General features: G+C 38.9%; 1 protein-coding gene across 1 annotated transcript; it reads right to left on the bottom strand.

Moving 5' to 3' along the window:
* Positions 1–5,965: 5,965 nt before the first annotated feature.
* Positions 5,966–12,489, bottom strand: bcl7a (BAF chromatin remodeling complex subunit BCL7A). The gene is made up of 6 exons (XM_083983147.1): positions 12,330–12,489; positions 9,884–9,965; positions 9,237–9,333; positions 7,672–7,833; positions 6,445–6,554; positions 5,966–6,105 (listed from the first exon to the last, which is right to left on the bottom strand). The coding sequence occupies exons 1-6, from the start codon at positions 12,419–12,421 to the stop codon at positions 6,031–6,033; spliced, it is 618 nt and encodes a 205-aa protein (XP_083839273.1). The 5' UTR covers positions 12,422–12,489; the 3' UTR covers positions 5,966–6,030.
* Between the last annotated feature and the right edge of the window lie 53 nt (positions 12,490–12,542).

The raw sequence follows: 12,542 nt of genomic DNA, 5'->3' as shown, positions 1-12,542 counted from the left end.
CTAAAGGGCAGGTCAGTTTGTCTCAAAGGTCAAAGGTCAAAGGTCAAAGGTGAACCTCCTGAGGCTTCGTCGTCGCAGCCGATGATGAATTAAATTAGTTGCGTTGTGTTTGTTTCCTTCACTAACCAGTGAATTCCCCACAGGGACATAAGCTAGCACTGAGTACAGGTGTGTGTGTGTGTGTGTGTGTGTGTGTGTGTGTGTGTGTGTGTGTGTGTGTGTGTGTGTGTGTGTGTGTGTGTGTGTGTGTGTGTGTGTGTCTGTGTGTGTGTGTGTCTGTGTGTGTGTATGTGTGTGTGTGTATGAGACGCCTCTGCTCACTTTAGATTTGCACTGTCCACTTTAAAGCTTCAACACAAACACGCGGCGCTTTAACTTTAACTTTATCGTCACGACTTCGACTCTGTTATTAAAAACAAAAAACAAAAAGTGAATTTATGGTGAAGGTCGAAGGTCAGTTCAGATTCTTACAGAACGACTGCCGTCCTTTACAGAAGCTCAGAGTTTGACACGTTGGCGGGTAAAAAAAAAAAAAACTGAATTTATTCACTTTTACATGATTAGCCGTTTCTGACGGAGTGATAGGGCCACGTTGAGAAAAAAAAATTCACAGACTTCGGGAATAAAGTCATAGTTTTACAGGAATAGAATGGCAATTTTCTGAGAATGAAGTCGTAAATTTACGAGAAAAAAGTTGTAATTGTACTGTATTGTATTGTCTTTCTGTGGAATAGATGCATTTTCTTTTTTCTTTCCACAGTATCTTTGAGTTTTAAGCAACAAAAACAAATACAGTCTTTGACATTCCTGCAACATGTCGTACAGCATTAGCAGTTAGCTGCCTTATTATGATGAAAGCACAACATAAAACAAAGAAAATCACATAGAAAACACAAAACAACATGCTTCTTTTGTTATTTAAACAGATGATATACATCACTTAATGGAGTCCTATCGAATGATACAATGAAAAACTATGGGTATCTGAAAGAAAAATGGAAAAAAAAGGACAATAATAAAAATAAAAGATATAAATCTTGAAAACTGCCATATCCACAGCAATTAGTCATTGATTTGATTGTTAAGTCTGAGTCCTTGACATATTCAATGAAGGGCCTCCATATAGTACATTTAAATATGTGCTGTTTAGCCTTCAGTATGTAAGTTATTCTTTCCAATACGACGCTTCTTAACCATTGAGTGGTACTTGATTTATGAGTCCTTTATTCTTGTAATATTATGACTTTAACGTAAAATTAAGACTTTATTATCATAATATAATGACTTTTCCTGTAAAATTATGACTTTTTCCGGTAAAACTATGACTTTATTCTCAAAGTCTGTGAAAAAAAAGTTTTCTCAACGTGGCCCTGATACTCTGTCATAGCCGTTCGCTATGAAGTTCAATGTTTTTACACTAACATACTGAACAAATAGATGAGACGTTTCAGGTTTGTTTAACTTTAGAGTTCCTGTTGCCTGAAGAAAGGTTGAAGAGTACAGGGGAAAGAGCGGCATTGTGGGTAACGTAGGCATCAGGTTTGACATTGATGCAGTGAAAGTGAATAAACTAGTTTTTTCCCTCCGACGCCTCAACAGAAACAGAAACGATGTTATTAGACTTCTCTTGTTCTCGAGCACAATTTTAGATCATATTGAATCTTTTCGTGACGCGTTTTAACCACTGACACTCTCTGTCTCTGTAAATACTAATCAGACACGGTGCCATGGGATAAAAAAAAAAGACTTTAAAAGCTTTTAACGTGTACGAGGTTTTTATTTTTCTGCCCTGTCGATAAGAAGATGAAGAGAAAATAAAAAACGAAAAGCCCGTTTGTATAGACTTTAAAACATGTTGTACTTTATATACGTGATACGTCTAATTATGATGATTATGATTATTAGTGTAATGTTTTATATATGTGACAGATTCAGGCACAAGTGTATAAATGGTTTCCAAATGTTCAGACCATTTTACAGATGTTGATGTGGTGTATGATGTCACTGTTTTCTATGTACTGTATAAAAAAAACAACTCCTCAACAGTCCAATAGAAAAACAAAGAAAAACAAAAAGCTGCTGTTTGTGTTTTATTTTATTGTCTGTTTATGAATGAATCGAATTAATCTGATAAAGACAAGACGAAGCTGAGTCACGGTTCAAACCACAGACGAAGGAGAAGAGACAGCAACACGACGACGACATTCGATTTATAAATAAGACAAATAAATGTAGAAATAAAACAACAGATCAAAACAAATCAGATGAAAAAGTGAATTAACGAGTTATTTAAATGAAACATCTGTTTACATTTTAGTGTCATGATTCACAAAGCAAAGCATGATGGGATTTTTTTTTTGTCCTGCACCTGCTCCTTGATTGTAACATAAGAAAATATGAATTAAATAATAATAATTATCATTATTTCATAGGTTAATAGAGATTTAACAGGACGACTGAAAGAGTTTGTGTGAAGAAGGAATTATGAATAATGTTTATTGATACAACCATAATGTTTTTTAACTGTTTAATTAGTCAAATTGAACAAATCGGTGTCACTTTAACGTTTAGATTTGTCATTTTTATGAAAAAGTCAAAAAATAATTTTAAAATTGAGGAAAAATGGTCAAAATTTGACCAAAAACACAAAAAAGTAATGTTCAAGAAATTAAGTTTGAATATATAAAGTTTTATTTTGTAGAAAAAGTTTAAACTTTAATAACTTCTAAACACATTGTTAGAAATAAATTGATTAATAAAAGAAATAATTAGTTCCAGTTTGATGTAAAAGTTTAGTTTATGTCAGTGCAGCAGAACTAATAGAAACATATAATTAGACTGATAATTGACAATTATTAGAGCGTGTTGGTTTAGTTGTTTGCATCTTTACCCCTCACTTATCGGAAACATCTGCACTGTACAACTCAACATCTGGCTCCAACAGAAGTGAATGGGAAACACAGCAGGAGTTTATATTCATGCATTTATCATTAATAATTTATTATTCAGTGTTAGAAACTTAAAACCTACAACACAGCGACGTGTGAAAAACAGGATCAGGAGTCTGAAAACAGTCCGAGTCAAGTTTTTGTGAATTTTATTAAGAAAACAAAAACCATTGGACATGATAAAAACCAAGCACTACTGATGGAATAAATAAGTCAAACCAAACCATAAATCTGTACAAGATCTAAAGTGAAACAAAAATGGTCCCAAGAAAAAAAAAGAAAAAAACTAAACAAAAAAACAAAGAAGAAAGAAAAAAAAAAACAACATACAAGATTTTATATCTCACAGCTTTTTTTTGTTGTTTTTTTTCCTTACACAGTTATGAGCAAAACTATAAGCAACCGGCTCGATCAGGTGAAGCTACAACAGAAGTGAGATTTGTGTGTACAATAATGCTGTTTTATAACTGTTAATGTCAATACGATAGCATTTTAAGTTCCAGCGCGGCTGGACTGGGAATGAGGTATATGCTAATCCATCCTCTGAACTTTTCATTATTATCTGTTTATCTCTTTTCTCTCCATCCATGTGTGAAACGCTGATTCTCTGAAATCTGATCAAGTAAATTCTGTCATGAGGAACCTCCACAGCCCCCGTCGTGTGTCGACAATGATGATGATGACGAAGAAGAAGAAGTAGTAGTAGAAGTAAGAAGAAGTCATTGGTTTTGCAGTGATTCAATTGATTTCAATCCATATTCACGAGTAAATATTGATTAATCAAATGTGTGAGGTTGTACATTAGAGGTCGTAGGTCTGAATCCGTAACTTGTGGAGTTCAAGTAAAAGTTGCACAAAAAATAAAAAAAACCGAGAGCTCGACGACGCCTGCACGTGTGAGGAGGAGGATTCAGCCGACAGACAGCACCTTGAAGGAGGAGAAGGAGGAGGAAGAAGGAGGAGGAGGAGGAGGAGGAGGAGGAGAAGAACCGATGGAGGAGCTAAAAAAAAAAAAAACATCTGGACCCATGATGTGTCGGAGCTACAGAGAGAAGTAGTGACGATCACAACCAACACCAGCGACCAAACCGAGAGCGTTGGAGCGAAGCAGCAGCGACGACCGGTCTGTTTCTACTTTAGTGGGAGGAGGGGGAGGAGAAAAGGGGGGAGAAGAAGGAGGGGGAGAAAAGGTGGGAGGAGGAGAAAAGGGGGGAGGAAAAGTGCCGCCTGAAGTAAACACAGACCAGGAAGTTCTGACTCGTGAGGTTTTTTTTTTTGCTGATGACATTCAATTGTCCAGAATTTGAAAACTAGTTTTTCCTCTGGGTAGTGTTCAATTTCCAGTCTCCTATGTTTCTTTCTTCTTTTTTTAAATAAAGAAACGACTGCGACGTCTCGGCGGCGGGAGGTGACGAGTGTTAGCTTAGCCTAGCTTAGCTTAGCTTAGCATAAAGACTGGAAACAAAGGGAAACTGTTAGCCTGACGTCTCCAGCTCCACTGATTCACACACTTTATTTTATTTTTTTATCATCTGTATAAAAACTGTTAGTTTTCCTCCAGGAAGTCGCCGCGTAAAAAAAACCCACTACTTTTTTTATTTTATTTTATTTTATTTTTTAAGGCGTTTCAAAGAAGAAAACTTTTTTTTTTTTTAAACGTGCAAACCAGTAGCTTTCGAGTCAGGCTAGCAGCTAAAAAAAAAAAAAAAGTTGCGTCAGTCTTCGTCACCGATTCCCCTTCGGGAAAAAAAAAAAAAACACAAAACGTCGAGCTGCGACTTTACGTTAAAAACCAAAACTGTCATAGTTGAGTATAAATATCGTATCAAACTGATTAGTGACGATTATAAGGCAAAAAAAAAAAAAAATTAAAATAATAATAATAAAACGAAACAAAAAAAAAATGGCACCAAAATTGTAATTCAAAGCCTGACCTAAACAAAAACACGTGTTTAATCGTAGCGACTCAAAGGCACACACCTTCAGACCTATGCTAGCTAGCTACGCTCGTCTTCACTACTTATCCAATGTTGACCAGTACCGTCGTCGTCGTCTTCCTCTACGCACAACAAACTAACTCACTTTTTTTTTAAAGAAATAAAATAAAAATAATAAAATGAAACAAAAAACAAAAAAAAAATGAACGTGAATGGAGAACTTTCATGGATAGAGGAAAAAAGACGTTCACTACAGCAGCAAAAATCTATCTGTGATCGATTGTGACGTTACCAATAATAACAGTGCATTGACCCTCCTGAGAAAAAAACCCTAAACGTTTCCTAAACAAATATAGAACATTATTTCTAAACAGGAGGCGAATCGGGAGGATTGAAGATAGAAAGTGACGTCCCCCTTACTGCTCCCCCTCCTCCTCCTCCCCTCATATACACACTCACACACACACTTAAACACACACACACACCTCACGACCGCTGATCTGATCCGATCTGAGACCAGTTGAGCTAAAAACCGTTCCATCGACCAGGTCCCAGTGTCGACTCTCTGTAGTCACAGGTGCAGGTCAGGGAGGAGGAGGAGGAGGAGGAGGAGGAGGAGGAGGAGGAGGAGGAGGAGGAGCGGGGGGGGGGTTGTGGTGTTGTGTTGTGTTGTATTGTGTTGTATTGTGGCGGTGGTTTGGACAGCAACGCCGCCATCGTCGCCCCCACCTGGTCACAGAGGGGAACTGCAGCCGGAGTTCAGAGCTTCTCGTGGCATTAGTGAACGAAGGAAGTGGAGGAAGCACGGAGGAGGAGGAGGAGGAGGAGGAAGAAGGAGGGGGGAGGAGGGGGAGTAGAAGGAGGTGGGGAGGGGGCCAGTGAATAGAGGTAATATCCATTATTCTCCCTCTGTGGCAGAGGAGTGTTAGGGCAAAAGGTGGTGGCGAATCGGAGGAGAAGGAGGAGGAGAGACGTCCGTTATTCTCCCGTTGGTAACGAGGAGTTTGGGGGCGAAGGAGGAAGTTATCTAAAGGGGGGAGGAGGAACAGAGGGAGGAGGAGGAGAAGGGGTAAAAGGAGGAGGGGTAAAAGGAGGAAGGAGGAGGAAGGGGTGAAGGAGAGAAACGACTCCGGCCCCAAAAACATTTAACTCTCCTCAAAGTCCTGAGATGAGGACTCCTGTTTGCTTTTCTTGCTGGGAGGGGCCTCCGCCTCCAGGTCCTGAAACACACAGAGAGAGAGAAAGAGAGTTCATTAGGAAACAACACACACAACGTCGTCTTCAAAGGAAACTACACAACACGACTCAGTTCAATTTGCAGAATCAATAATGATAATAATAATATATTTTATGTAGTAAAACATGAACCACTTGTAAAATATAAAAGGAAACAAGATGAACTGGAATAAGAAACGACTCCTCTTCTTTGTAGTTTTTAAATATTTATCCAAATAAACTTTGTTAAAACTCTTTGTGTAGAAAAACTGAACCTCTGTAGTGATGAGGTGTCAGTGGACAGATGTGTACAGATGTGGACAGATGTGTAAATGTGCTGTTACCTGAGTGGCTTTGCTGTCTGTGGAGTCCTTCTCCCCTGAGGACGAACTGTCTCTCTTGGCACTTTGTGCTCTCTCTCTCTCTGAGGTCTCTGATGACGGGAGGCTTTTACCTGAGACACCGGAGAGACACGGCAACACGTCAGTTACATGTACACACACACACACACACACACACACACACACACACACACACACTCACTAACTACAACTACTACACATTAAACATTCACTACTAAACACTACAACACAGCTGCAGAAGCAGGTTGTGACTCTACAGTGACACCGTGTGGTTGAACAGAGAAACTGCAGCGACTGAAGCTGTGACACACAGACACAAACATTCAATAAAGTTCAGCAACAAGTTCAACAAGAGTCTGAACAGGAAACAGACACCTGATGTTTTCAGAATAAAGTCACAATATTATAATATTAAGGTTATAATTTAGAGAAGGACAATATTTCTAGATAAAAGTCTTTATATTACATGAATTAAAAATCTAGGTCACTGATCTCTAACTGATACTTGTATTAAAGCCGAGTGTGTGGAGCTGTGTTGTGCTTTTTTAAAAACTTTATTCTCATTATATTATGATTTTACTCTTAAATATAAACGATGAGTTACAATTCTGACGACTTTGTGTCATAATTTGACTTTTTCTTGTTCTATTAAAACTTTATTTTCAGAATTCTCAGACTTTATTTCCACTTTTTTTTTTCTTTTACTTTTTTGTGATAAAAGAAATGAATCAATAAAACAAAAACTCTCATTTTGACCTTTTCAGACGTGGAACATTCAACATGGCCGCCTCACACGGACATTATGTTCTTCCTCTCTCTCTCTCTCTCATCGTTTCTACTGATTCTGTTGCTTTTCACTGAGAAACTTCAACTCGTCTGCGTCGGTTTTCTGGAAGCAGGTCGACGGTTAAACTCTCTGGGGAGGCAGCGTGGCCACAGCTGCACTCTGAGTGTGTGTTTCAGTGTGTGTGTGTGTTTCAGTGTGTGTGTGTGTTGATGGGGAAGCAGCAGTCGCTCTAATTATCTGTCAGTGTGACGCTGCTCGTCCTGATGTCGCGATTAGAGAGGAAGAAACAAAAACAGGATGTGGCTCCATCATCACCCACCACAGCAGCAGCACCACCTGTTCACTGGGTAACCGTGTGTGTGTGTGTGTGTGTGTGTGTGTGTGTGTGTGTGTGTGTGTGTGTGTGTGTGTGTGTGTCGGACCTCTCTTGCTGTCCGGGCTCTGCTCCGTCTTGGCCTCGTTGCTGCTGCTGCCGTCGCCGCGGTGGGACAGGGCGCTGGGCTCGGGGGCGGGGCTCGTGCTACAACTGTTTTCCTGTTTGACCGGGGACGAGTCGGCGATGGAGCTCTGGTTGCTGTTGTCGTCTGCAGAGAGAGACACAATCATCCCATCATTAACATCACAGTCTTGACTTTTAGATTTGTCAAGATCAACTCGAGGGAAAAACTCTGAGACGTTTTCTTTTCATTCTGGTGTTATAAAGCGTCTTTTTCTTTCATTCATTAAGTCAGTCAACCTTTATTTGACCTCAGAGGCCTCGTTTGTAATGTATACGAGCTATAGATTCATTAAAAAGGTCTTCGAAATCGATTAAAAACAATATGAAAGAAAAAAAATGAGCAGGGAGAAATGGGGGGAGAAAAGAAAATAAGAAAAAATGGAAGAAAAAAGGGAGAAAAGAAAAAAAGGAGGGAGAGAAAGAGAGATATAAGGTGTAAAAAAGAAGAAAAGAGTAAAAAAGGGGGTTGAGTCATAGACGCAGGAAACAACAACATCAATACTGAGCTTGAATAAAAAGTCTCAGGAAACAAAACACGATAAAATCAAAACGTGTTGAAGATAAAAGCCACAGAAACCACAGAGAGCAGATTCAAACTGAGGCTGTGAAAGTATAAGAGAGAAAACTCTCTCTGAAAACCCTGTAACCAAGCTGGAGGAGCGGTGACGGTTACAACACATAACTAACATATGATAAGCCTGAGTCACAGGTTGCGGGTTCGAGTCCCAACCCAGACTGGCTGATTACACTACAAAATGAAATATAAATAGAAAAAGGCAAAACAAGCCGCAAAATGTCAAAAAAAACAACAAAAATTTTTTTTTTTTAACATTTTGACGCCAAAAACAGCAGCTGTTTGTTAGAGACCGAAGAGCCCACATGTTTCAGCTCCGTTTTTCTATAAACACGTGACTCGTTTCTGAATCTGTTCATAGTATCGATTCATAATTAGGGATGTCACGATTACTTATTTTCACAATTAATCGTGGTATAAAACGCCACAATTAATTGATTGTAAAGATTCCTAAATACCGTCACTTTCTGAAAAAGATTATGTTGGAACCATATCTGCAGATGTGGCGCCAAAGTCAAGGTGTAATGCACAGATACTGGTCCATTTATCTAAAGTAACACTGAATTAGTAGGAATTTAAATGTTAGTGTGTCATTTGTATTGTGAAAAAAATCATTAAAATAAACTTAAACATTTGGTATAGATGACATTTAATCTCTTAAATATTTAAAACACTTCCCCCAGTGGATTAATAACTGGTCCTATATTAGGAGATTAGTAATGTAATTATATTTTGACTATAACTGATTTTATACATTGTTGTGAAATGTATTGATGCATAATAATCGTGATAATCGCTATACCGTAATTATTTCTCCGACATCGTACCAAGAAAATCTATAATCGTGACATCCCTATTCATAATAATAATAATAAAACAGTATAATAACATCCTCAGCCTCCGTGTGAACGCACCGTGCATGTCCATCATCCCCGGGGAGGAGCTGTTCTCTGGAGTCGTCAGCTCCGAGCCGTACTTCTCATCTTTACCTTTCTTTTTATTCTTGTTCTTCTGCAAAAGACACAAACAGAAGAAAACTGTGATCATTAATAACATTAATACAAACGAGCAGCTTCAACAACAGAAATTTTGATCGATCGGTTTGTCTCTTAAACTTGAGAAAACTGAACAACTCCCTTCACAGTTTCTATTTTTCTGATTTACACTTTCATGTTTTGTCTAAAAAAATCTAATATATTTACTTCACAAAGACGTAAAACAGAGAAAAGCAGCAAATCCTCAAACTGCAGAAGCTGAAGCTAAAGAAACGTTGGTACTTTTCAGGTTGAAAAACGTTTTAAATGATTAATCAAACCGTCGAAGGGGAATTTCCTGCTGATTATTGAACTGACTAATTGTTTCAACTGTGGACGTTCATTAAAAAAACCACAGGAAATAAGAGTTAAATCTGTGGAACATGTTATCATACATATTATCTTATTAAACAGACTCACTGATTCCTCACTGCGTCTGAATCACGCGTGTGTGTGTGTGTGTGTGAACGTGAAGCTGCTAAATGACTGGATGTCAGACTGAAAGTGTGTGAGGAGGCTGAACTCACGTCATCTGACTTGGGCTCCGTCACTGGGACCCACTTGTAGATACGAAGAGACGTGTCACCGACTGTCACCCATTTCTTCTCCCTGTGGAGAAAAGTTCAAATATATTATTATTATTATTATTATTATTATGTACGTTTATTACTTACAACACAAAAAAACATAAATTTTCCAACACTATGTATCTGTTGTTCGCCCCAAAATCCAAAAATATTCAACTCAGTCATATAAATCACACTGGAGAAGCTGAAGCTTGTGAATATTGATGATGTTGAGCCTTTTTTTAAAGTGAGTTTTACACTTGTAACCATTTTCTGACATTTTCTCCACCAACAACAAAAACTTGAGAATAAATCGAAGTGAGAACTTGTAATAAAAATTAATCCTCCGCTGCAGCACTGAATCATTTAGTCAGAATTTTACATTCACACAGTTGAAGGCTGGTGCGTTCAAACACCTTGTTCTGTGTGATCAACAGTTCAAACCCCACAGGAAACAAAGAAAATCAATCCGGAGCAACTGCAACAACAAATTTACTCATTATTAATTGAAGATAAATTCATTAAAAATACTTTTTTCAAACTTCTGACTGAGCTCAACGATCATTTAAACTCAGAAATGTGTCTGATTTAAAGAACATAAGCAATGTTCTTATTAATTATCAATCTGCAGGTTATTTTCCTGATTAAGGAAATGATTATTTGATCAATAACATGTCAGAACAATAATTTGACAAAGAATAAAGCTCAGCTGGCTTCGTTATTGACAAGAAAAAACTGAAAATATTCACATTTGTGAAGTTTGTACTTGTGAGTTTAGCTTTGTTTGCTTTAACAATGAGCTAAATGATGAAATAAAGTGGTAAAATAACATGTCTGTTGTTTGACTGAGCGATTAATCGACTATCTTGAAGTCCATAATGTTTTAGTCACTAAACTATTGTTCTGGAAAACCAAGAAAAACAACATACATTAATATTTATCAAGTTTCTACTTGTGAGTTTACCTTTATTTGCTATAAAAATGAGCTAAATAATGAAATAAAGTAGTAAAATAACTAGTCTGTGGTTTGACTGGTCGATTAATCAACTATTTTAAAGTCAATCATGTTAAAGTTACTAAACTATTGTTCTGGAAAACAAAGAAAAACAACATATATTAATATTTATGAAGTTTGTACCTGTTAAAATGAGCCAAATAATTAAAATTCAGAACAAATATAACCGTGTCTAATCGATTAATCTACGATTTTAGTTAGTTCACTACAACAAAACCTGATTTTATCACAAAAGTTTAAAAATGTTTGATAAAATAATCTATAAAAACGTAAATGTTACACTTCAGCTGTTGCACATTTTCAAAAAAAATTACCTTTAAGTTCATTTATTTATTTTATTTGAGCAACTTTTTTGTTGGAAAAAACTTTGACTGACTTTGACCCGGGGGACGTTTGATTTAACCACCTGATTAAAAAAGAAAAAGGAAAAAAAAGACAATAATAATCAGATCAGTTCGGAGTGAAAGAGCTGAACTTGTTCTCAGACTGAATCCATGTGAGTGTTTGTGGTGTAAAAATGTGTTTTTCTTGTGTTAAACCTTCTCACTGACTCACTAGTGTTCAGCCATGCAACACAACACACCACCATTCACCACCAGCAGCAGCACCAGCAGCAGCGGTCTACTTCCCTCTCCCAACCCCCACCAAGCCTCTCCTCTCCCGGACACACTGGGTGACTCTAACCGCTTCAAGTGGAACAACCAGAGCTCCACACGGACTAAACCCTAAACCCCGCTCGGCTTCGGGCTTCGGGCTCCGGCGGCCGGCCCTGGCTGGCGCCGTCCTCCGGTTCTCTCTCTAACGTTAACTAACGGCCGTTTCAAAAAAGCCTAACCGCCGCCTCGCGCTAGTACGACTAGTACCAACCGCCGCCGCCTCGCGCTAGTACGACTACTACTAACCGCCGCTTCGTTCGGCACCAACGGCAGCAGCAGCAGCGGTAGAAGCGGCAGCAGCAATGGCTTCATGTGACTGCATCGAAATGGCTTCTGGGTTCAACCCTTCCCGTTAAAATCAAGCGAGACCGAGTAACAGGGAAAAAAAAGAGAAAAAAAACCTCTCTCTCTCTCACACGCACACACACACACACATAACGTTAGACCGGGTAAATGTCTGGTTAGAGCCGCCGCCGCCGCCGCCGATCGACGGTTGGGCCGGTTGGTTGTTTGGCTGCGCTGCGCCGTACGTTACACCGACCGCGGTGCACCTGAGCGGGGAGAACATGTGCCGTGAATCCCGGTCAAAACCAAACCGTCCTTTAATTTCTCTCCGTTTCATCCCTCTCTCTCTCTCTCCTCCCCCCCTCCTCCTCCCCTCTAACAAGCGAGGCTTTTTTCTCGTGTTAGATAACGAGCCCCGCTTCTTTCTTTCTTTTCTCTTCGTCCTTCTTACCATTTTCGTACTTTCTCAATAGCGGCCATAACCCGCTTGATGTCATCCTTCGCCCGGCTTCGGGTCTCCGCTCGCACCGACCTGCCCGACATTGCCGCGGTGGTTTTAATATTTTTAAGCTCGCCGGCAGTTCAGACACAATGCAAACAGTAGAGCGCACAGAGGAGCTACTGCGCATGCGCGGACCGATAGAGCTACAGAGGGGAGGAGGGA

The sequence above is a fragment of the Trachurus trachurus genome (genome assembly GCF_905171665.1).
Source record: "Trachurus trachurus genome assembly, chromosome: 12".
In the NCBI taxonomy this organism is placed as follows: Eukaryota; Metazoa; Chordata; class Actinopteri; order Carangiformes; family Carangidae; genus Trachurus; species Trachurus trachurus.
This window is presented reverse-complemented; position numbering and strand designations above follow the sequence as displayed.

Coding starts and splice junctions, on each gene's coding strand:
- bcl7a (XM_083983147.1), bottom strand. CDS start 12,421: ATGTCGGGCAGGTCGGTGCGAGCGGAGACCCGAAGCCGGGCGAAGGAT. Junction 9,966..12,329: donor ATTGAGAAAGTACGAAAATG/GTAAGAAGGACG, acceptor TTTTCTCCACAG/GGAGAAGAAATGGGTGACAG. Junction 9,334..9,883: donor CGGAGCCCAAGTCAGATGAC/GTGAGTTCAGCC, acceptor TGTCTTTTGCAG/AAGAACAAGAATAAAAAGAA.